This window comes from Antedon bifida, chromosome 2 (assembly GCF_963402885.1).
Source record: "Antedon bifida chromosome 2, ecAntBifi1.1, whole genome shotgun sequence".
Classification (NCBI taxonomy): domain Eukaryota; kingdom Metazoa; phylum Echinodermata; class Crinoidea; order Comatulida; family Antedonidae; genus Antedon; species Antedon bifida.
The window spans coordinates 4,376,635-4,402,906 of NC_136227.1; the positions used below are offsets into that span (position 1 = coordinate 4,376,635).

Below are 26,272 nucleotides of genomic sequence, written 5' to 3' on the forward strand. Positions count from 1 at the left end.
AAAACCCACTGCCGCCTGATGGGTGTGTGGCCCTCTATAGATGAATGGATGTGAGTGGCAGTGGCTGTGTGTAAGCCTATAATAGTAATCCGGGGTCACCCTCCTACTCGTCTCGAAAGATGTTATAAACCGCCTGGCCAGTCACTCGCTTTCAAGTCGCCATGTTTCGTGACAAAGTTATACTGGTAATACCAAATACATTTAATACATTCAAGTTAAATTCATTCGTACTTTATTTACATAAACCAGAGAGATGTCATATTGCAAGTCATAACCTTCACCGATCAACCGGTACCAGAAATGACAAAACGACACCGTATTTTGAATACTCATATGTAGTAGGTCCTACTGTCGTTGGTTCGGGAATCCCTAAACTTTGATTTTGTCGGTTTAGATAAGGTTTGGTGTGCAATTACCCCATGCAAAATATTTATCAGTGTTGAAATATATAACATACACAATTCCATTGAATAACAATAAAAAGAATTACAATAATTACGTAAGTATAAATAGCGCCATCAAACTTCGATTCATTCATTTCGGTCAATAATATTCGTAGTCTGATGTACAAAACGACAGCTTACTTCATTCGTACAGTATTTACAACATCTATACCTAATAGTATGACGTAATACCAGACACCCGTACTCACAGTGAACCACGAGTACAAATCTCTCTCCATATGTATTAAAGCATTACTTAATTCTATTAGTCAATCACGCGGATTGTAACTAGCGCCATCACAACAAGATACTTTCAAGAAACGAAAAACAATCGTGCGATTACAGAATTTAGTGGAACTTTTGAAATCATGTTAGTATCAGTACAGTAATATTATGAGTGCTATGACTTAACTCAGTGAATCACAGACTTGACATCGCAGTCTTCTACACCCATTGGTATATGTTAAAACTTGGATCAGTTTTGCTTCCATCATTGCCATTTCGTTGATTCGACTGTCCCAAAAAGTACTCCCCATCTCGCTCAAAAAAAGAAATGAAGTAACATTCATGCGACGTTATGGATCCGCATGTTACGAACATACTGCCCTCAAGTTTAAATATCGGCGATGACGTAGTATAGAACTCAATATTGTCGACGTTATCGACGTTGCTCCATTCCGTTCTGATAGTGAGTAATACCATAAATAGTTCTCCTCCGACCTGCAAATAAACAACGTTATCAGACAGTTGAAAGATATAATTTAATAAAACAAAAAAGGAAAATTAAGAGATAGATCAACAAAAAGCAACTCGAAAGAGTTTAATTGCGTAAAGTTCTGTCTATACTTTGGGACAAAAGTTTGATAATGTAGACGAATCTTTACACTTTAACTTATTTTAATGCCCGTAATTCTCATTTCTTCAAAGCACATTTTTGGCAAATCTGCAAATCAATGAGCAATTTCAAGCTGTTGAGTATATCAGCCCACTTGACCTGGGTCATTTTTTTCAGCTGTAGCGCAAAAAATTGAAAATATATAATAGGTACGATTGGGATCGGGCACGATCACACTTACCTTGAAAATGGTAGATCTAGTGGGACAATGCTTCACAGGAATACGTTGATGAATTTTAAATTCATCAGTCGATTTGTCCCATATGTACACTATTGTGTTCTGTACACAGTTATAATGATTCACAACTACTAAGTAAGTATTTCCATCAAATGTAAACGTGTCGATTCCAGTTGAGCCAGCGTTCGATTCGTCCAGCGACTGTACTAGTTCAAGACCACCGCCTGAAAAGTCAAATTGCTTTTGGATGATCGAATAAAACTGCTGTAGTTTGTCTCAAAACAGAACATAATGTATTCGATATGTAAATGTTGTAGTCTTTATAAAACGAGTGTCAAAAAACATGCCTTGAATTACAACTCGTAAAAAACAAAGACAAAGTATGCCTAAAGCTCTGCCTGCACTGTCAAACTAATTTGACAAAAAAAGTGTGATGTAAACCAAATATGGTAGTGATGCCCAAATCACTAAGATAGTGATATGACATCATCATGTCCATTTTATGGGCTCGTCACATTTTTTTGGTCACAAAAAGTTTGATAGTGTAGAGCATAAGAATGTGGGAAAGAAATTAATGAGATTTTAAAGAAGAATGTCTCCTAAAAACTTTGTGACGACCAGGCTACAAGATGTAATGTGGACACACTAGGAGTTTCTTTCAATTCAACTTTCCCAATCTCTCGTATTTTATGTGATAACACTTTTAGTAACACTTATCACCCATTCACATGAAACTAGACAAAAATGTAAGGGAAATCTATACCAACGTAAGGCAAATAGTACATCCGGCCAATTTTCCATTACCTGTATAGGCACGAAAATATGGAACGAAATACCAATACAAGTCCGGGAAATTAAATATAGGAAACATTTTAAAACCAAAGTCATAGAACTCCTGTTGGAGTCATAACATTTATGAGTAAATGTATGGCATTAAAATATACATGTGTGTATGTGTATGTATATACAATTGAAACGGAATGGTATATGTATGTGTGTATGTATGTATATATATAAATCCAAAGGCAAATTACTGAAAAAAAAAAAAAATGACAATGCTGTGGGTATCAGTGGCTGGATCTCTTCTTCTTCTTCTTCGTATTTGGAGCCAACTTCATATGTGAAGACTCTGCTCCTCCAACTCTGTTTTGCTAGCTCTACTGTATTTGGTTGTGTATTATTATTCTATTTAGTTATTCTTTTACAGAGAGAAACTGACTCCCTTATTTATTTATAATTATTATTATTATTATCACTATTATTATTATTATTATTTATTTATATTTTTTTTTTCCCTTACTTCTCCTTTCACTTTTCTTTCTCTCTTTTCTTCTTCTTTTCTTCCCTTTCCCTTTTCTCTTTTTTTAAATTTTACTTATATAAATATATATACATGTTAGTATGAATATATATAATTATTTGATCTATCCTATCTATTATATAATTGTATTGTATTCAGACACCTTGTAAAGAGTAAAATAGAGTATATTTATTATACTATTATTTATTAGTAATTAAATTCATAATATGATTTGTTTGATTTGAATAAAATTGAAATCTTTTAGTTATACAGGGAGTAGAGCTAGATAGGCATGAAGTTGCCTTTTCTCTTCTTCTTTTTTATCCAATTATTTTAATGTTTTATATTATAATGTTATGTTTATTAATTTTTTTGGATGAATAAAGAAAGAAATCAACTGTATAAAATGACTAGTTTTAAACTTGGATCACGTGTTTTTTATTACATAACTCCCTCATTATTATGTAATAGGTGATTTTATTGTCTTCTCGAAATACCTGTTTTGTATACTGAATTTCTCCAGCCACCACCACACCTTTCTAGCGGATTTCCTGCACAGACCGAATAACATTCACTTTCAGGACGTCGTTCTCCGTGCTTCGAGTACGTCGTTCCACAAAAGCAGTATGATCCAAGTTGTAACCCAGCATATGGAGTTCCATGGTCAGAGCAATACTTTACACAGTACTCAATTGTCATGCTTCTACTAGTGATAGACGCGTCTGACAATGCTCTGGTACTGGCGTCTACAAAACAACCTTCATAAACCCCTAAACAAAACACATGATACCCTTTGAATTATTATCGCAGTTTTATCTTTAGTTGAAAATCAATAATCGATAACTTCAAATAAGAAATTCACAACGGTATACGCCAATTATCAATAATAAACTGGAAACCGTGACGTCATATTATTTCTTTTTTTTTTGCACACGAATGATGATTATACTCTGATGTCGATAATCATTTTTGTCAGAACAATAAATCTTAACACGATGTGTATTCCAATACAGCTTTAGTGTTCATAATTAGGAACGGACTGTAATGTATTATTTTTATTTATTGATACTGATATAATATTTCTACTTGATCCAGGAATCCTGATTTACGATTGGTTGGCGCATATTTTTGGCAGATAGGAATTCGCGCGTAAATACATTTGCTAAATAGTGGAAAACGAACAAAAAGGGCTTCCTTGAAATATTAAAGATGGTCTCATTAAATTTAAAAATGTATTGTCCCCCTAAAAAAAAATTCTTAAACAATTTTTTATTGAATATGCCATTTTAATGTAACATAATAGTTATCCACTTTGACCAAAAATTAGATTAAAAAAAAATTTATTTTAACTGAAAAAACTGTAATTTAAAGCAAAAAAATGGTCAAATTGGCTGCCAGTCAATGGGTTTTTGGTTGAATTTAACCATTTATTTTGTCATTTTATAAGTAAAAACATTTTTTCCATTTTGTTTTCTTCGGAAGTAAACTTTATTAAAACTACAAAATAACATATTCAAAGTCTGATTTAATTGATCGTCATTTTTCATGTTTTTGGGGGATGGGAAATGTGAAATTAAAATTATTCTTGTACTTACTTTGTTCTGCTATTTTCCAAACTTCAGCTTTGACCGCGTAGCCATCCGTGGTTTCGTTATAGTTTGCTATTGCCGCGTATAATACACCATCCATTGAGAATAGTTCACCACCGTTAGCGTGATGACCAGGTAGCTGCGCATACTCTACGAAGAGGTTACTGGCAAAATCCCACTGATACACTTTTGAGTTTACTTCATAGGACGTCCCATTGTATTGGTTAACCACAAGTAGATAATGGTGTGTTGCCCATTGTACGTATGACGCATAGACGGCACCCTGTGTTAAAATAGTTTGATGCTGTTCGAATAAACCTGAAATAAAATAAACATGATTTCTTTTTAAAAATATAATTCGTTTTGGTAAAGGGGCGTAAGCTCAACACAAGCGAGTTGACCAATCATTAGTGATGAATAAACTGTCACTTGTCATTGGTCAACTCGCTTGCGTCTACTTCTTGCGTTTTCTCTGTAGTAATGGGAACCAAGCCAAGTTTGGTTCTCACTAGGGACGCAACGCAATGACGTAAGCTCAGTGCAAACGAATTGACGCTTACGTTTACATCTCTGAAGCGTGGTTCCCGGCAAGTGCTGTATTGCGTAATCACAAGTGGGAACCGACGACGCAACAGTGCTGCAAACATCGCTACGGGAAATTGAATCAGTTTGATTTCACCCAGTACAGGCGGGGCAAACACATTATTGTAACGGCATTTTTTTACGTTGCGTAGATTGCTTTGCCTTGCGTTAGTGGGAACCACGCTTGAGTTACTAATTCTAGTGGAAACCAAGATTTACCGTTTCTTCATCCTTGTGGAAATGTGTTCTGCAATAGATTCTCCAGCTATTATTTGGGGTACTGAACGTTGTAACATAGACTTGCCCCAAGTAGTAGCTATTGTCCACCAGTCGGCGTTTTTTTCTGAATACTACATACGAGCTCATGTATTATATACGTATGAAACGCCATATGCGCCAAAATATTTATCTTGCTACTAATTTCGTTCTAGAACCTAGACTAGTTATTACAAATTGACCTTATCGAGATAATTTTAGTCTGCATTGTGTATTTTGTATTTGTGTCTCAGAGCAAACACAATATTATTATAATACAAATTATATGCAAATTATATGCAAATAGTAATTGTATTAAAATATCAAAACAAACTAAATTCAATAACTATAATTAATAAAAAAAAAATACCTTGACTTGTTTGTAGGTTGAGTTTGTAAACGTAAGAATTTCTGTTGTTAGAATCGGCTATACCATGTGTTTTAAAGTTGGCGACAAACATATAAAGTTGTCCATTAATTATAAAATGCTCGATATCTCGTACATCACTTGTCCCAGTCAAATCTTGGTAATGATTATAGAATTCGTTAGTGTTGTACCTGTATACCTTTGTTGGTGTTTCAGTAATACCGTCACTAAAAAAATCGAATATTTCAAATATTTCATTTTAAAATGGTATGCGTTTGTCGACGTCTGTTTTTGTTTTGTTTTTGTCGTACTTTTAAATGGTTTACGACCAAAATACTTACTATCCTCCAATCACAAGATAATGTTTGTTCTTGTATGTGAACGCCGTATTGCTTGCTGATGATATACCAACAATGTCTGATTTAAAGTCATAGTCGTGGATAAATTCTGAAAGCATAAGATTTAAATTTGTCTTAACATTTTTACATACAATAAGTTTTCCAATAGCACTAATATCTAGCAGTTACACTGTAGACAAGAGTTGAAAAATATACAATACTTTACTTTTTTCACAAAACTTCCCATAAAATTCTATCGGGCATGCGCAGGTGTATCCCAGTTCTGAGCAGTCATTGACACAAGAACCTCCGTTAACGCATCTGTTCTTTGCTTGGCATGTTCCAAAGTAACTCTAAACAAACATAACAATATCTTTAAAACCTGTCTACACTATCAAAACTAGTCAAAGAGTGTGATGTGCCCAAATACGGTAGTGATATGCCCAAATATGGTAGTATAGTGTCCATAATGGGCACGTCACATGTTTTGTCACATAAAGTTTGATAGTGTAGATAGAGCTTAACATAATGTTGGTTCGGCTGTAAACATTTTTGCTTGCGTTAAGTCCTGTGTGTGCGTCTACACTTGGAACAAGATTTGGTAACTCATAGATTCACGGTTTAATTTAATAATTATGACTTTTTCATTACTTCAAGTTTTCATTTTTAGGCACAAATCATGTAACTTGCCTGCTTTCCAGATTCGTGGGATAAAATCATTACCACTACTACACTCGGGTAAAAAAAAAGAAACGTTGCCTGCCACCACTCATGCTAGACTGTTTGTCATGGTTGAATTGGTGACAAGTGTAATAATAATCATTCATTGAATCTCACCCGAGTAAAATCTTTTTGTCGCATGTCATAGAACCAGACACCAGATACCGTCTCCATGTGTTCCGGTCCAGTGACGCTATCCCGATCAAACATCGCGCACTCTTGCGTATCAGCAGCGTACGTAAAAGCTAGGCAACGTGCGTCCTTTCGACAAAGCTGCATACACTCGTATTGCGTTGCCTTGTATTTGCCAATATCGTTTGACATTGCTGTGTTCGGGTGTCCGTAGAAGTGAGAAGGTGACGTTTGTGGAGGTTTAATATCACATTCCATATACGCGTCGGACCAAGGTAACAACAAAGCAAAGGTACACATGATTGTGATCTTGGCAGTTGAGAAGACCGGGTTACAAGTTTCTGTTGTCATTACAAGCTTCCTCGATGATAAACTGTCAATCCGTTGTAGATAGCTATATTTTGCATTTGCTGTTTGCGACTCAGGGCAGTATCTATATGATAGATTTATCTTTCATTATTACTTCCAAATTCTGCCTCCTAAGTGGCTGAAATATGCAATTTCAAAAACATTGTTTACAACTTAATATAAAACATTAATCGATTCTATTGATTTATTATTTCTTTCATACAAAAGAGACGTGCGTTCAGATGAACTTGAAACAAAACGCATTCGTTGACATGAGTCGAAATCACATAAAATCACCTAGAGCACAATTGTACATATCGATTTCATTTTTGTATGAGCAATAAAAATGAACAAAGACGTGCTTTTCAATTGAATATAGAAGTTGTTTCACTTTTATTTCTTATATTAACAATAGTTAATTATCATTTATGTGATCCTATTTATACGACCTGTAACGATCTGTAATAGTTATCATCTGAAAAGTCGCCTTGAATCGCATTCCATTCAAATTATAAAACAGTAAATAATATGAGTAGAGCATAAAATGTTCGTGTTTTTTTTTTCAAGAAGATAAAATAGAAGACAAACATACCTGGATTAGCCTAGTCTACTAGAAAGTTTGTTTTAAAATGTGAGCAAACTTTTGTGTTTGGCAAGAAAAATTTTCAAAAGACAGAGTAGACCAGTGAACAGACTAGAAAACTAGTTTGCAGAGGTCATCCTATGCTGATGTTCAGCCAATCAAATCAGAGTCTTTGTAGTCATGTGATTCTGGAGGTCTACACAATGTACATCATGGTACTGTACAGGAACTGTAGTTTTAAAGCAACAGCTTTGACAAACTCAAGTATAGGCTAACATATAATCTATATTATCTATTGCCAGTGTAAACCAGTTGAATCCAGTTTAAACCAGTGTAAACTTCTCTTTGCAAACTAAAGGTGCTAAAAACAAATTTACAATAACATGCTTTTCTCTCATTATTTGTTTCTTTCAAGTGCCGGCCATTTGTTTAAAATAATATTAAGAAAAAAACATTATTTCAAACAATTTCTTTCTTTAAAAGCTATCAAATCACAACCAGATTTTTTTTATAAAAGCTATCAAATCACAACCATATTTTGGTACAATATACCAGTTTGCAGTGCACTACAGCCATTGGTATATGTTAAAACTTGGATCAGTTTTGCTTCCATCATCGGCATTTCGTTGATTCGACTGACCTAAAAAGTACTCCCCATCTCGCTCAAAAAAAGAAATGAAATAACATTCATGGGATGTTATGGCTCCGTATCTAACGAACATACTGCCCTCAAGTTTAAATATCGGTGATGACGTAGTATAATGTTCAACATTGACACTTCCACTATAATCCGTTCTGAGTGTGGTTAATATCATGAACACTTCTCCGCCAACCTGAACAAAATTAAGAAAATGACATTAATACAAGAAGGAACCTTTAAGGGAACATTCCTAGATACAGGTCTATCAATGTACTAATCCAAGTGATTGTACAGTGTTCAAATTATACTTACTTTGAAAATGGTAGATCTGTAGGGACAGTGTTCAACGGGAATACGTTGATGAATTTGAAATTCATCAGTCGATTTGTCCCATATATACACTATTGTGTTCTGTGCACAGTTATGATGATTCACAACTACTAAGTAAGTATCTCCGTCATTTGTGAATGTGTCGATTCCAGTTGAGCCAGCGTTCGATTCGTCAAGTGACTGTACTAGTACAGCACGACCTGAAAAGTCAAACTGTATGAATATTATAGTAATAAAGGTATACCTGCAATATATACATATGGAGATATTGAATATGTGTTTAATTTTCCTCGTAAACACACGCGCTGGCATATTGAACTAAGTTGCGTTTGTCTTTCACAACATAAACACTGTTACGTGCTTTTACTCGAAATATGCACGCGATAGCGTGTATTGACTGGAGGCACGTCTGTACTTTTACTCAAATATGCACGCGAGTTGGCGTGTATTGATTGGAGGCACGTCTGTACATTTACTCGAAATATGCACGCGATAACGTGTATTGACTGGAGGCACGTCTGCACATTTACTCGAAATATGCACGCGATAGCGTGTATTGAATGGAGGCACGTCTGTACATTTACTCGAAATATACACGCGATGACGTGTATTGAATGGAGGCAAGTCTGTACATTTACTCGAAATATTCACGCGATAATGTGAATTGACTGGAAGCACGTCTGTACATTTACTCGAAATATGCACGCGATAACGTGTATTGACTGGAGGCACGTCTGTACATTTACTCGAAATTTGCACGCGATAATGTGTATTGACTGGAGGCACGTCTGTAGATTTACTCGAAATATACACGCGATAGCGTATATTAAATGGAGGCACGTCTGGACTTTTACTCGAAATACGTACCTGTAAATCCTACTAAAGAATAATATTCTTATTTGTTTTTTACTTACCTGTTGTATATACCGAGTTCCTCCAGCTTCCCCCACAAATTTGTTGCGAATTTCCATTACATATTCTCGAACATTCACTTTCAGAACGCTGTGAGTACTTTGCATACGTCGTTCCGCAGAAACATTGTGATGATGATTGTACGCCAGCATAAGGACTCCCATGGTTGAAGCAATGGTTGATACAATACTCAATTGTCATGCTGCTAGTGCTGGTAACGGCCTCTGACAATGCTCGGCTGCCGCTATCTTGAAAACAGCCAATATAAACACCTAATAAACAAGGTATCTTCAATGTAAGTTTCACATAACACCGTTAAAGTAATTTTAATTTTCTTTAATAGTTCATACCATGGATTAAGAAATAGAAGGATATGCATCAGTTTGAGATCAAAGATTCTAGGCTTACTAGTAAACCCTATGATTTGCCGACATTGATATAGGCCTATGTAGGCCTATTAGCAGGCTAATCTTAAGTGTAGCAGCTACAACGTGTAATCATGATCTATATACTCGCCGTTGTCTACTTCTTGTGGGAATGATAATACAGTAATAGATATGGTACTTTTTTGCTTCGTATGTTCATGGTTAAGTTTGCCTTGCGTCTACTTTTTCAAAACGAGCGCTAGAGAGTATTAGTCAGTGGTGACGTATCGCAGCTATACATAGCCAGCCAATCCCGGATCAGGGATCGCAGTTTTCATTCGATTAGGCCCGGTGATTGGATGTGATGTGGATGACATAACCACTAGCCAATCACCAGGCACTACAATTTAAATATAATCACATCGATAACTAAGGAGATTTATGAAGAAACCACTGCTTAGCCATATATTAAAAACACGTTTGTTGTACTTGACACCACAAGACACGGTAACAACATACATGGTCAAATGCATAATTTAATATTCTACAGATTAACGCAATTTTTAATCACAGGAGGTGGCAGGCCAATATGATAATTCAAATATAAAAATTGCATATTTTTTAATATTAACAACTACTTAAAATTACCGGTCGTAATAAAGTGAACTTTTCGTAGTCCGATTGTGATGAAATTAAAACAGAATTGTTCAGCAATATATTGTTGTAATTGTAGTTTTGCGTCAACAATATATTATTCATCGACGCACGCATGTCAATAGAACAATCAGACTGCGCATACGATTACTACATGGCTACATTTTGTTCTCAAAAACAGTTGATTCGCAGCGTTCTATAGAGGGCCGCGGTTAGAGCCACGTTTGTTTGTTTGACAGCAGTGCTTTAGTATAGGCCAGCGCGTTGAAAAATCGCTTGATGTCACCGTCGATGCATATACTTTTATTCTTTAATCCATGTTCATACTTACGTGCTTCTTTAGTCACTCTCCAAACTTCAGATTTCACTGCGGTTCCATCCGTGGTCCCGTAATAGTTAGCTATTGCCGCGTACAATGCACCATCCATTGAGAATAGTTTACCAGTGATAGCGCCATGACTCGGTAGCTGGACATACTCAACGAATAGGTTACTGGTAAAATTCCATCTATACACTTCGGCGTCAACTTCATATGACGTCCCGTAGTAGTTAGCAACAAGTAAATAATGATTTGTAGCCAATTGTAAATAGGATGCGGACGTCACACCCTGTGTCACAATCGCTTGATGTTGTTCGAACAAACCTGAAATGTAATAATTTTTGAAATAAATTTTCCGCACACGTTATATAAAGCTATGTAAACATCGATCATGCGTACAACAAAATTACATGATGATAGCTACCAAGAAAAACCCCAATTTCCACATTTTCCGATTGGCTTGTATGTGTCGTTTATATGTTCGTATAAATAATAAAGATTGAAATAAAACCCAGTACGTACCTGTTTGTATGTTCAATTTGTAAAGATAGGAATCTCTAATGTATGAATTGGCTACACCATATGTTTCATAAACAGCGGCAAAAATATAAAGTTGATCATTAATGATAAAATTCTCAATATCTGATGTTGTTGAAGCCAGATCTTGATGGTAGGTATATATATCATCAGAATTGCTGTATATGTACACTTTTGTTGGTGTTTCAGAAATTCCCATACTGAAACCAAATATAATGAGGGTTTATAAATATAATTTAACACTCAAAAATAAAATAAAAATATAAAGGAATAAGCATGTGTCAGTAGTTACTCATCACTGTCGCCGTGTCCTACTTCTCCTCCATTCCCTCTCCTCCTGCCCGCCCTCGTCCTCCTCTTCCCTCCCTCCTCCCCTCCCTCGTCATTGAATACTTACTATCCTCCAATCACAAGATAATGTTTGTTCTTGTATGTGAACGCCGTATTGCTTGCTGATGATATACCAACAATGTTTGATTTAAACTCATAGTCGTGGATAAATCCTGAAAAAAGTTGATCATTTTACATTAAAAAACATTCATACCAAAATATACTTGAATTAAACTAAACAAATTAAACGACTATGTAATATTATGACGTAAGATATTACGTGTATATGTAATCAAGGTAGGCTGATGATTATGTGCAAGAAATTTACCACTTTCACACAATTTCCCATGAAATTGTACTGGGCATGCGCAGGAGTATCCTTGTTCTGAGCAGTCATTGACGCAAGAGCCTCCGTTAAAGCATCTGTTACTTGTTTGGCATCTTCCAACGTAACTCTATAAAATAAAATCCAGTTGGAAGATAAGCAGGGGCAACAGGAACAAATACTTCTATGAAAGCTATTTTTAATACTGTAATACTAAAAAATAAAATGTAGTCTTTAGTGGGAAGCATAAAATCTATGTTTCTGCTGTGACTTCACTATGGTAACTACGAAACAAGCCGTGAAAACAAATTATGTTGACAATTCGACATAAATCAATTAATTAAATTAATTCAACATGACTAGTATATGTTTTGAATGAACGATATGTATGGCTCCAGCCTATCAATACTACAGATCATTTGGTACACCAAATTTATTTATTTTTTATTCTTTTGAATGTCTTGACAGAAACATTTTTATGTTTAAAAACAAATGACTGTATTGTCTCCAGCCTGTCAGTAGGCATACAGGTTGCAGAATGTTGTACTCATCTACAAATGGACACGTCTAGCTACTGAACATGGAAACAATGTATGTATTATACAATAATACATCGGATGCAGTGGCGTATCCAGGGGGGGGGGGGGGGGGGGTTATCCCTATAAGAAAACATAACTATGCAACCATAGAACATATATTGATCAGGTGTATGTACAGGTAATGACATTAATTTTGCCGGCAAATTGGCAATAAAATAATCCTGGATACGCCACTGCGGGTGTAGGCCCACAGTAAGAAACAATTTAAACAGATCAGCTTAATAATAATAAAAGAAATAAATTGAACAACGTTAATCACTGTATTCATTAAAATTGGCTCTTTTCACGGCAAACGATGATATTGAATGCTATAGGGGCCATTTCTGCTGATGTGGTTGGTGAAATCTGTTAAGGCCGTGTTGTCCACAATAAGGGGCTTTCAATATAAGAACTGTCCATCGTAAGGACTTTTTGGGATATTGAATGGTATAGATAAGAGTTGGTGAAATCTCTCTATAGAGCTTAATTTCTCAATATAGGATGTTTTCTATAGACCTATAAGGACTTTTTAGGATATTGAATGTTTGTTTGCTGGCCTGCTGTACATGCAACACGTAAATGGACAATCTCTATCTTTGGTCATGCTTCCCAGGAGGCAGGCCAGCAACAAACAAACGCTGAAATATGTTACACACACAAAAAAAAGTCGATATACTTACCCGATTATTTTTTTTGCGACGCATGTCATAGAACCAGACACCAGACACCGTCTCCATGTGTTCCGGTCCAGTGACGCTATCCCGATCAAACGTCGTGCACTTTTGCGTATCAGCAGCGTACGTAAACGCTAGGCAACGTGCGTCTTTTCGACAAAGCTGCATACACTCGTATTGCGTTGCATTATATTTGCCCAGTTCGTTTGACATTGCTGTGTTAGCGTGTCCGTAGAAGTGAGAAGGTGACGTTTGTGGAGGTTTGATATCACATTCCATATACGCGTTACAACTAGTTAACATCAAAATAGCTACAAAAACAGTCGTCCTAAAAGCATTAGCCATTTTCAAATATGTCAATATACACTTCTTATATTGTCCTTTCAAATTTTACAAAGAACCAAATTTATAAAAACAAAACTTAAAACTCGACTTTCGTTTAACTCGTTGTTCGAGCAAATGCACGAATGTTCTTTACCGTACTCACTTTAAAACATTGTATATATAATTAATACCAATACTTCCATTAATCAATACGCGAGTATATTTAGAAATTCCATTCATCAATACTTAAGTACGTATATTTAGAAATTCCAATAATCGATACCGGTACGCGAGTATATTTAGAAAAATCAATAAGTAACTAGAGAAACTATCAGTACATTACTTTTGGTAGTTTAACTATAAGCGAACATATCGATTAATAATTGTTACTTAGGTTAAGTTACTTAATACCTATCGAACACCAATATATTATTGGCCAATCAAGACATTACTTACCCTGACATAATTATTATAATAATCGTTACCACTGTTCAATGATGACAGCGGTATGTGAAGGAGAGATTCATTTCAAGCATTATGTACTCGTTACTAGACTTTAATAGAGACAATGCGGCGCCTAACTGCGAGTTGAGTTTTTTTTTTCCAAGACCAGAGATGTTGTTATTCCTGACACAACGTGGATTTAATCTAGACAAATACGGTACTTATGGAAGCCTGAGTTAAAGGACAACTTTACCGAGGACCATACTTTAACAACGTATTCGGGATGTACATATGATTTCAGAACCATCGCGAGATTAAGGATATCGCCGCACGCGCTCGCCGTACAGTCGTCTCCGGAAATTGCTGTGACGTTACAGGTGCATCGCAAAATTTACGTCATGAGTTTTCTGGCAAATCGCGTACATTTCTAGTAATAATATATATAGTTAACATAAACATGGCAATGAAAGCAGTCGTCGTAAAAGAATTATCCATTGCAAAATTTCCAATTCTTGTTTTGCCCTTTCAAATTCTACAAACAACCTTACTAAGCAAAGCCTTTTAAAATTAGACTTTAATTTGTTGTTCGAGAAAATGCACGAATATCAATATCTTACTCGCTTTAATAATAGCAACGGGAATTATTAATTACAAACTTCAATAATTAAGTAACCCATAAAAACGTCGATATTGATAAGTTCTTTTGGGTTGTAAGCAACGATCAATAACAATCGAATATTCTTATGTTACTTAACGCTAATCTAATATAGGCCAAGAGAACTTACTGCCCGACTTATTTTGAAAACAAGCACCTGTATAATCAGTTGACGCTTATGTCAGACACTTATGTGAAACGAGCGGCTAATATTGACAGGGAGAGAGATAGAATTGTATAGAGTAGTAATTATTACACTACAATATTCACAATATTCAAGACGAGCTCGTTACTGATACTGCACTTATGTTGGAGTTATAACAGTGCCTTTTTTCAGACCAGGGCTGCTGTTCTTAAAAACCTGCCTTTTTCAAGAAGAATGCGGAACTTACTTGAAATCAGAGATTAGCTTGTGACCAGACATGTACACAATTTTAACAAATAATTTGTCTGAGCTGGAGAAGATACTGTAATAATTATATACCATGTCAAAATGCGCAAAAAAAAGACTAATATTCAGTTTGTGATGGAAGACTATATCAATAAAGCTCTGTCTAGACTATCAAACTTTATATGACAAATAAATGTGATGTGCCCATATGGTAGTGGTATGCACAAAGGTGGTAGTAATATGACTAATATGTCTATATATGGGCACATCACATTTAAATAGCTTTAACAATTTTAATTAATGTTAAATAATGAATTTAAATAACAGAACACCAAGACCAGGAAGGATTTTGTTGGGTGCTAGTTGTAGAAGACCGTCGCCTCTGGGTTCGGATCCTTCCATAATCTTCATCGGAGCTGACATCGGAATCAGAGTCTTGATCAGTGTCACATGCTTTGGTTGATAAAGATGATATAAACTCAATAGATATACTTTCTGGATTTCTGTGAGGGAAAAGGTTTAAACACTATTTTTGTTTATAATTTAATGTAGTTGCCATAGTCACTATAAAAAAGTTTATTTTTTTAAATATATATATATAACGAACCTGTAGTAGTCCTTGAAGCTTTTTTTTAATGAGCCTGGAGTTACCCTTTAAGCTCTTTATGTGTTGAGCCTGGAGGTGCCCTTTAAGCTCTTATTTAGGTTGAACCCGGAGTTACCCTTTAAGCTCTTATTTCCATTGAACCTGGAGTTTCCCTTTAAGCTCTTAATTAGGTTGAACCTGGAGTTGCCCTTTAAGCTCTTATTTAGGTTGAACCCGGAGTTGCCCTTTAAGCTCTTACTTAGGTTGAACCCGGAGTTGCCCTTTCAGCTCTTTTTTTATGTTAAACCTGGAGTTGCCCTTTAAGCTCTGTTTTATGTTGAACCTGGTGTTCCCCTTTAAACTCTTTTTTTTTGTGTTTAACCTGGAGTGGCTCTTTAAGCTCTTTTTTTTGTTAAACCTGGAGTTGCCCTTTAAGCTCTTTTTTTTTGTGAAACCTGGAGTTACACTTTTCTTTTTTATGTTGAACCTGGAGTTCCCCTTTAAACTCTTTTTTTTGTGTGTGTTGAACCCGGAGTGGCTCTTTAAGCTCTTTTTTTTTTTTGGTTAAACCTAGAGTTGCCCTTTAAGCTCTTTTTTTTTGTTAAACCTGGAGTTGCCCTTTAAGCTCTTTTTTTTTGTTAAATCTGGAGTTGCCCTTTAAACTCTTTTTTTTTTGTGTTAAACCTGAAGTGGCTCTTAAAACTCTTTTTTTGTGTGTTGAACCCGGAGTGGCTCTTTAAGCTCTTTTTTTGTTGTTAAACCTTGAGTTGCCCTTTAAGCTCTTTTTTCTGTTAAACCTGGAGTTGCCCTTTAAGCTCTTTTTAAAAATGTTAAACCTGGTATTGCTCCTTACGCTCTTTTTTTCCATAGAACCCACCTATTTTTTTGTCGTTCCAGGTCCCAGACAATTAACTCACTTCCCACAGTTACTAGTCGCAAAGTGCCTTCACTATTCTTAGAAATTGCCATCTTTACAATGCGACCAACATCCTCATCAGTAACTGTTGCTACATAGATTTCCTCTGGCAAAACTCGTACTAAGTCAAATAATAACAAAATGTATTTAGATGTATAAATGTAATTTAGAAAGAGTGTGCAAGTTAAGGGTATGAAACAAAGAAAATATGGCACCTGACTTTATATAGAGAAAGAAGAGATAAAACAAACAATTTCTAAAGGAAAAAAAAAAAATATAAGACACTTTTTCCAATAATGTATTTTCACAAAAATAGAAAAGCTATGCTAAACTGGCTTCCAGAGGTTTGTTCGTTTTGGCTCAAAATAGAAAATTTGAGCTAGGCTTATGTCCAGGAGGTTTTTCCTTTGGCTCAAAAATAGAAAGTTATGCTATGGTTTATGTACAGGAGGTTTTTCTTTTGGCTCAGAATATAAAAGTTCGGCTAGGCTTTATGTTCAGAAGTTTGTTTTAGCTCAAAAATAGAAAAGTTAGGCTAGGCTTTATGTCCAGGTGGAATTTTCTTTTGGCTCAAAATAGAAAAGCTAGGCTTTTATGAGCAGGTTTCACTTACCATTTACAAATGAATTTCCACTATCTACATCAAGACCTGTTGAGATCAACAAGCCATCCTTCACAGCCACTGAATCTGTTAACCCAAAATCGCTTGTGTGGTTTTTCAATTTTGTTAATTTACCTGGAGAGATAAATTAAATTAATATTGCCCAAATAAACTTTTATATATACTGTACCGGAAAACTTTTGCTAGTTGTACAAAATCTAACAATGAGCACAACACTAACAAACAAGCAATGTTTTGGTAAATTTACTTTGATTTGTTTGAACATAACTCATTTTTCAAAAAATACAACCAGCAAATATTTAGCTACCAATATGAAAAATCTATCAAATACAATTTTCAATTTTAATCAATACTTCTTTCTATTGCTCCAACAAGTAAATATATACCTGCTTTCCATGATAAAACTTTTATATTCTGGCCGTCGTTTCCGTAGTATATTTTCTGATTGAACGACGTAAGGCATTTCACAGGTTCTACAGAGAGCTTTCTAGAGGGCGCTAATTCAATGTTTTCCGAGCTGTATAAAGTCAATAATGACTTTTCACGCAGTTCCCAAACCTTTATAATGCCTTCTTCTGCTCCAGTAAATGCATGACTACCATCAACCTAATAATTATTAAATATTTCAATATAAGAAATTATGTGAATGTTTTCTCAGTATTTACACATTGCAAGTATGGAACGCCAAAGTAGCCAATTCTAAACCATTTCAAATATGACAAAGGAGATGTTTAATATTCATGATTCTGAGCATGTGCAAAATGACTTTACGACTCGAAAGCTGTAGTCAAGTGATTATGAGACTAACCCTAACCCACTTACCCAAATACATGTCACAGAATCATGTGCTAATGTTGAAAATAAGTTGTTTCCAGATTCAATATCCCACAATTCCACTTTACCACCATCTACAGAAAAAGGTTAAAGGTTAATATTGAATATATATGGCCATTACAAAGCATGATTACAATAATATTAAAAACTACCTAAAGTTAGTCATTTCTTGATTTATAGATCGTAATTAATTTGTTTTTATTTGTCTGTTTTTCAGTTGACCAACTAGTAGCAAAGATACTTGCATGTATTTGGTCTTTCCTTGCATTGTATATCTGTTTTGTATTTGGCAAAAATTTGAATAAAAAAATAAATTTATTGGAGGTATAGTAGACCACCAGACATTTATTACCAAATACTGTAAATAAAAATCACTAAATGGAATCGATTAAAAAAAACAAACTTATCCTTACCGGAGCCCGAGACAATGTATCCTACACCAGGAAAGTAGTCCATACATGTTACAGGATTGTACGTGTACATGGACCGTACCATTGTAGCAGATGAAATACACCAGATCTTAATGGAACAGTCCAGCGAACTACTTAGTGCAAGTTGACAGCCTTCAGGTAAATCATCTACAACATTTTCTAATGAAACAAAATCATTTAAAAATTAATTACATAAATAAAAAATCATAATATTAAAGATTCCATATTGATCATTTGTACTGTATAAGAATTACTACCAATTTTGAGGTGGGCCATGTGAGCTGAAAGAGTATAACTAAATTAGAGTATAAATACTGTACTTATTTCTACTCACCAAGCCTGCGATTTTCTCTTGAATCTAGCAGCTTAACTGAGGTCACGGTACCCGTATGACCTCCAAAACTATGCTGTTCTTCCTTAGACTCCATGTTCCAGATTTTCACCATAGTATCTCGACTATATAAAACAAATTGTAAACACAATTAAATACACACAACATCTAACCTTCTAATATAATAGTATCTCCATTTAACAATTAACAGTATCTCTCTAAACAATTTACATACCCTCCAGATATAATGGTATCTCCTAAACAGTCCACAGCACCAATGAGATCGTTGTGTCCTTCGAAAACATGGACAGAAAACTTGGCTGTTGCCCATATGGAGGCTGGGGAACCTGGCTTGGATGATGATTGAGAAGTTGATTTTGAAGATTTAGTTGTCTGTGAATTAGACTTTCCGGGTTTGCTGGTTTCTGAAGCTGTAGATAAGAAAATATTATATTTTAACAACAAGCACAAAAACATTGTGTACACTTAAAAGTAGTTAATCCAAATGCCAACTTTATGTCAATGGCTACCAGGGACTTCTTTATGAAGATGGTTCACTTCAACCAGTACTAGTGGCGCCACTCAATGAAGAATGCAATATTCCAATGTGAACATAGAGGATACTTCCATTCTTAAATGGGGGTGAGAGTCACTATATTTCAGTCAAGTTAAATTCAATTCTTTTTGACTGGACTGTTATATGTACCTTGTTTAGGTGAAGGACTTGTTTCGTTTCTTTGTTTTGTTGTCATTAGTTCTGCTTTCGCTGTAGAACGCGAGGGCACTTTATTGTCTCCAGCACCATCTCCAGTTTTAGAAACCTTCGGAGGAATTCTTTCATCCAGTCTTGAAACTGTCTCCTCATTTTCCGACTCTTCTTCATCTTCGATTGCTTTTCTTTTCATCTCAAGTTCTTTTACTTCTCCCGAACAATCTTTTAATCGTGTTTGTTCTTCTGAATTGTTCAATAAATCATCAACTGCAGCACTTTCAAAACTTGACTGTTGAGTTTCAAATGAAAAGTTGTTTTCCTCGAAGGATTCATCACCAAGTTCTGATAATTTCTCATGGAGAGTATTCCTTAAATCTTCTTTACGTGAAACCTAGATAGTATAATTATTATGAAATTGCAATTAACAAGTTAGAGGCTTATACTTTGTAAAACCTTAAAATTAAATCATTTTTAGCTTACTACTGGCAACAATAATAACCCACCAATGTACTGCAGACCTAGCCCGCAAGCCACAAAAACTTTCAAAGCGGGAAACGTCCATTCCATCAGGTCAAGTTTGCAAATTCAGCACAGAAGGCCGGCCTAGCCCAACCTAATCATGCGATTGAGCTAATAAAACTACAGTAATTTGAAGTGTTAATAAACAGAAACAAACCTTTAGCTTTTCTTCGTCCGTTAAAACTCTATTGACTGTTTCTAAACGTTCAATTTGTCGCAATTTCTTACGTAACTTTCGTATAAACGAATATGTGTCACTCTCGCTAGCCATAATATCACGTTTTGTTTACAGTATTCCAAACAGCGCCACCTATTGTTTATGTTTATCTGATTAAGGTATATTACATGACGCAGCGTATTGGTGTCATATTGGAAAAGCTGTACTATAACTTCAACTTCAACTATATGAATATTCATAATCATTTGATTAGTAATCAATTATTATTCATTAAACTACTGATCGATGATATTACATTAATAAATCAATTAATATATTTGCTGAGAATAAGCATTACATACTGTACACAAATTTAAAAAACATGGTTTTAATAATGGTTTATTTCATATTTTCTATTATATTTAAATAAAACGGCAATATTGTACAGCATATTGGACTAACAATTTACCATTAGATACAAATAAATGTGTATCTTTCATTGAATTTGATATCAAATCCGTGGAAATTTATTGATGAAATAAAATTAGCTGTATTGCATTTATAAATCTATCAATCAAATTAATTAATTAATTTAGAATTAATTAGAATTCTATGCCTGATGTGTTTATAGTAATAATATATATATAATGGTAAAATGATTGTGTGACATCGTTCCATTGATGAAAATTGTCTAATCTCAATCAATTTTATTACCTCAATTCCAAACACTGATAGCGATGAAATCATATTATTTTAATTCATAACATTATCAGCCTTCAGTACATATTTGTTTCTTTGAAACTTTTTCAACTTATAATCTTACATTAATTCCTTAATAATATTAATACAATTGCTTTATATATCTGCACTAACCTTACTGTATCATCACTGCTCTATCATGATTTTATTTACAGCCTCGAAAGGGCGAGAGGGGGGGGGGGGATTAAACTTTTATAGTAGTAGTAATCAACATTATATTTAAGAGAAAAACAATAATAATAATTATTATTATTATTAAGCTTTGATTCATCTGGGGTCAGTTTTATCACTCACCTAGCAAAAAATCATCTTTAACTCTATTTAAGTCAATGATTTTTCTAAATACAATTTTCAAAATATTCTGTGTGATAAATGCCAGGATTTCTTTTATATATTTAGTCCAAAACCTAAATTTATTCATTTTAAAATTTGTTTTCAGGACTGAAAAAAAAATGTTGTTTCTTGATGATCTCCATGATTTGTTACCAGAACGGGCACCTGGAAATAAAAATATTAAAATTTTATTCAAATATATAATACTATTAAATATAGTTACATTTTGTATATGAAATCCCAAGATCATTAATTAACAATATATAATAGTAGTAATAGAGAGATACTCCAAATTATAGGGGCATTTTACTGTTAAACACACAATGATTTAACATCTACGGCCAATATCTATTCAGGGGAAACCAAACTTTGCTGGGTCCCTAAAGTTTGGGTGATATATGTATATATACAATATCAAAAAATTAAAATTTCATAAAAATTGAACGCATTTTACCATCCAATATAGCATTGACATAGGTTCTCATGAGACGTCGCTTGTTCTATCAGTAACTCAACCTGTTTCTTCACATCAAGCGTGGTTTCTGCTGAAAAGTCTCGACCTATATTAAAATATAACAAGAGGAGAGTTTGTGAAAATAGTGTAATGGTTGAGGTGTTAACTCTAATACAGTTTTAATATATCTCAAAATTAGGTCATTTGGGTTGTGTCACTCTATATACTTTATTTATACAGGCTATTTGATTTTACAATCATTTAGACAATTTATCAAAATACAGTACTTTCAAGCTATGCATGGCTCATCAATGGATACAAACTGGGGATTTTTACTCCAAGAGATTTAATGTACACGTATTACTAGTTTGTGGTCCATGGGCTTTTGTATTATTATTGTATTGTCTTATTATGTAATTAGTTATCCGCTTGGTATACCAAGCGGATAACTCCTTGTTATTGTATGAGATCAATATTTTTGGTTATCCGCAACTTAGTTGCGGATAACCCATGTGATTGTAAATATCTTTTTTTTCATCTTCATCTTCTTTGTTATTCTTCTTTCTTTCCCGGATTTTTGTGCGTCGCATATCCCCTATTGCTTGTGAATATATCTTTTGTATAATTTTGTCATTATATGGACATTTACCTGAAGTTGTGCACCTCCATATTTTTAATGACGTTAGAGTCGCGCAGCGTAAGTTACGCGCGATTTTATGAATTTCAATGATTGATCATAGATTATAAACCAAAAGTCATTTTGTTTTGACACTTAGTGAAAATTTAAGTCATATCAAGGGCAAACTTTCTATGGATTAAAAATGACATGTTTCACAAGAAGTTACGCGCGCACACGCATTTAAAATTTTAAAATGCGCAAAATCTAATCAACTTTCTACGCTGATCATGACATTTTAAGCATGTCAAAAATTCCCACGCGCGCGAAAAAAATTACGCGTAAGGTGCGCGCGGAGCATGAAAATCATGTGCTTTTTTCTTGAATTATGATTTCACAGCCTTTCTTAGTCATTCTAAAAAAGATTTACATCATTTCAAATTAAAATGACGTCATATGAACACGTTGATTTAGACAATTTGCGCGCGTTTTAGTTGCAAAAGTGACAAAATATTGTCAAAATTATGCCTATTTTTAATCTATTATAGCTCCTCAGGATCAACCGTTACCCCCAATTTTTTTAATTTAATATAGAAGCAGATAAGTTGTAGATATGAATTCATGCAGAATCTTTACCCCTCGGATGTTATGACGTCATCGTATGGCCACACGAATGTAAAATATTGGATTTTTGACTGTTTCGTTATTGCTCATTACATTAAATAGAGCGCATCTCGCTCATACGTATTCCATTTCCTCATATATTTTAATACTATCTAGGTCAATCAACTATCTTTCGCATGAGTTAAAAATATTTTCATTTTTATGACGTCATCATGTCTAAAAATGTAAATAACGTGGGTCACCTATTTTCATCTTTACAGTAAATTTCAATCTGTTATAACTCGTCAGAATAAAAAGTGATAATCATGATTAAAACGTTTTCTGAAAGCTATTGGATTGTAGATACAAATTCATGTGAATATTTTGCCAATCAGATGTTGTGACTTCATTATATGGCCAGTTGAATTCAAAAAGTCACATTTTCATCTCTTGCGCAAAAGTTCATTGCGTTTAAACGAGAGCGCATCTCACTTTTACGTGCCCAAAATTCTTCAAATTTGTATTAATGTAATTATTTAGATAATTATCTTCTAAAATAGTTATCTTTATATGTCAATTTGATGACGTCATCGTGTTAATAATTGGATTTAAAAAATGGGTCTCGTAATTTCGTCTATGCTACACTGTATATAACATATACAATGTATTCTGTAAATACTGTAATATGCTGTATGCTACAAAATAGGTACAATGCAGCACTGTAAACATACTTAATTCATGTCTTATGATGGCCTAATAATTGTCGAGGTTCATATAGTTTAAAGTATGTGCATGTTGCGTTTGCGCGGATAACCCGAACTCGTCAAAGTGACGAGTTCAAATCTAGTTTTTCTGTATTATTCTTCTTTCCTTCCTTCCTTTTTGTGAGTCGTGTTTCTCTAAAATGTGTAAACATAACATTTCATAACTTTGACAACATATGGGCATTTATGTGAAGTTGTGCACCTCCTATTTTTGAATGACGTCATAGTTGCGCAACGTGACTTACGCGCAATTTTATGAATTTCAATGATTGATCATAGATTAAAAACCAAAAGTCATTTAGTATTGACACTTTGACAAAATTTAAGTCATATCAGGGGCAAACTTTCTACGGATTTAAAATGGCATGTTTCACAAGAAGTTACGCGTGCACGCGCATTTAAAATTTCAAAATGCGCAAAATTAATTTCTAATCAACTTTTTACGCGTTTCTTGTCATTTTGAGCATGTCAAAAATTCCCACGGGCGCGCAATTTTTTACGCGCGCGGTGCGCACGTAGCGTTAAAAACATATTTTTTTCTCTTGAATTATATTTTTCAAGCCTTTCCTAGTAATTTTGAAAACAATTTAGACCTTTTTCAGTTTAAATAACGCCATACGAACACGTTGAATTAGACAATTTGTGCGCGTTTTTTATGAAAAAGCTTAAAAAATCGTCAAAATTATGTCTGTTTTTAAACAGTCATAGTTTCTAAAGTAAACCGTTAACCGTTTATTTTTATTACAAAATCTAGAAGTTGATGAGTTGTAGATATCGGATCATGCATCAATAAGGCTAAAAAAACATTGTGACGTCATCGTATGGCCACACGAATGTAAAATATAGGATTTTTGTCTCTTTCGTTATTGCTCATCACATTCAATGGAGCGCATCACGCTTATCTGTATTTCTTTTTCTCCTACATTTATATATTGTGTAGGTCAATCAACTTTCTTTAGCATGAGATAAAAATATTTTAATTTTTATGACGTCATCATGCCTAAAAATTTTAATTACGTGGGTCATTAATTTCATCTTTACAGTAAATTTTAATCTGTAATAGCTCGTAAGAATAAAATGTGATAATCACGATTAAAACGTTTTCTGGAAGCTATTGGATTGTAGATACGAATTCATGTAAACATTTTGCCAATCGGATGTTGTGACGTCATCATATGGCCAGTTGAATAAAAAAAGTTGTATTTTCATATTTTGCGTAATAGTTCATCACATTTAAAAGGGTGCGCATCTATATTTTACGTATTCAAATTTCTTCTACACGTTAATATGTTGTTCCTGAGATAATTTCCTTCTGAAATTGCTATCTAAGTGTTTCATTTTGATACCGTCGCCATGTTAAAAATTGGAATAAATGGCGGGTCCCGTAATTTCACCTATTCTACACTGTATGTAATATGTATACAGCTTATACTGTTTGCATGTATATACTATATGACACAAAATTGACAGAATTCAGCACTAACAGCATATCATATTCTTCAGTTCTTGTCATAATGCCATAAACTTTATCTGTGTGCAATATTCCAACGTATGACGTGCACGTGGCATTTGTCGTGGTGCGGATAACTAACTCGTCAAAGTGACGAGTTTCATGTCTAGTTATGTATATTAGTTAAAGAGCTTGTATCTGTAATATTGTATATGTACATTTGATTATGAAATAAAGAATAAATAAATAATATGCCTTAACTTTTGATTTATTCAAGTTTATTAAAAAAAAAAAGAAAGTAAGATGCCAACTGTTTCTATGAACAAATTATTGAGTTTACTTTACCTGTTAACTTTTTTCGTACTCTGTTTATAATGGCAACTGCTTTTTTGTTCAGCGCTTCCGGCTGAATACCACTCTCACCATCTAAAAAAAGATTTTTTTTTTATCTTAGGTGTATCTTTTATTTGCAATACATAAGTTCCTAATCTCTTCACATATAATTTTCTCTAAAAACATTTTCATTTCAGTACACTTTGCATATTAATTGTATTAACAATGCTTGTTTTTATCATCTGCTTACATACAAGTTTTTTTTTAAAGTTGTATTTATTTCGTTAAATATTATCACAATTCTTTTTTTGTTTGTTTATCTTTTCCTATATAATTTCTACTAGAACTCTTTTTATACAAATAATCTCTTTACCACATTTCCATTAACACTTTTTCTTATTTTTGTTTTTTTCATATCTACATGCAGATTTTATACTTGCATTCGTTTCTTTATACAATTATCGATTATAATACATTTTATTTTTAATAAAGCCATCCAATTTAACATCTAATATGGGTTGGTCCCATTTTATTTTGGCTTTGGATTTATAAATATCTATGATATTTAAAACAAAAATGATAAAAACTTGAATAGTTAAAAGTTAATACATTGTTGGGGATTCAATTGCATTACAATATTACAC

General features: G+C 34.0%; 5 protein-coding genes across 5 annotated transcripts in view; 1 reads left to right on the plus strand and 4 right to left on the minus strand.

The window, feature by feature from the left end:
- Positions 1-26,272, plus strand: part of LOC144835889 (ATP-dependent translocase ABCB1-like) — a 172,470-nt gene that overhangs the window by 133,076 nt on the left and 13,122 nt on the right. The window lies entirely within an intron of this gene.
- LOC144835896 (uncharacterized) lies at positions 309-7,210 on the minus strand. Its single transcript, XM_078691017.1, has 8 exons — positions 6,785-7,210; positions 6,174-6,300; positions 5,951-6,056; positions 5,613-5,836; positions 4,412-4,723; positions 3,314-3,586; positions 1,520-1,740; positions 309-1,163 (listed from the first exon to the last, which is right to left on the minus strand). The coding sequence occupies exons 1-8, from the start codon at positions 7,148-7,150 to the stop codon at positions 888-890; spliced, it is 1,905 nt and encodes a 634-aa protein (XP_078547143.1). The 5' UTR covers positions 7,151-7,210; the 3' UTR covers positions 309-887.
- Positions 7,584-14,583, minus strand: LOC144835872 (uncharacterized). Its single transcript, XM_078690991.1, has 8 exons — positions 13,401-14,583; positions 12,146-12,272; positions 11,885-11,990; positions 11,473-11,687; positions 10,963-11,274; positions 9,615-9,884; positions 8,683-8,900; positions 7,584-8,563 (listed from the first exon to the last, which is right to left on the minus strand). The coding sequence occupies exons 1-8, from the start codon at positions 13,737-13,739 to the stop codon at positions 8,297-8,299; spliced, it is 1,854 nt and encodes a 617-aa protein (XP_078547117.1). The 5' UTR covers positions 13,740-14,583; the 3' UTR covers positions 7,584-8,296.
- Positions 14,719-20,455, minus strand: LOC144835873 (uncharacterized). Its single transcript, XM_078690992.1, has 10 exons — positions 20,317-20,455; positions 19,635-20,031; positions 19,164-19,359; positions 18,932-19,053; positions 18,580-18,756; positions 18,155-18,240; positions 17,719-17,938; positions 17,324-17,446; positions 16,672-16,831; positions 14,719-15,711 (listed from the first exon to the last, which is right to left on the minus strand). The coding sequence occupies exons 1-10, from the start codon at positions 20,428-20,430 to the stop codon at positions 15,525-15,527; spliced, it is 1,782 nt and encodes a 593-aa protein (XP_078547118.1). The 5' UTR covers positions 20,431-20,455; the 3' UTR covers positions 14,719-15,524.
- LOC144835888 (serine/threonine-protein kinase mTOR-like) overlaps positions 20,689-26,272 on the minus strand; it is a 59,375-nt gene continuing 53,791 nt past the window's right edge. The window contains exons 53-55 of the mRNA XM_078691007.1: positions 25,641-25,721; positions 21,863-21,968; positions 20,689-21,573 (exon numbers count right to left, since the gene is read on the minus strand). Of these exons, the coding sequence (XP_078547133.1) occupies positions 21,558-21,573; positions 21,863-21,968; positions 25,641-25,721 (203 nt within the window). The 3' untranslated portion in view covers positions 20,689-21,557. The remainder of the gene's footprint in view (positions 21,574-21,862; positions 21,969-25,640; positions 25,722-26,272) is intronic.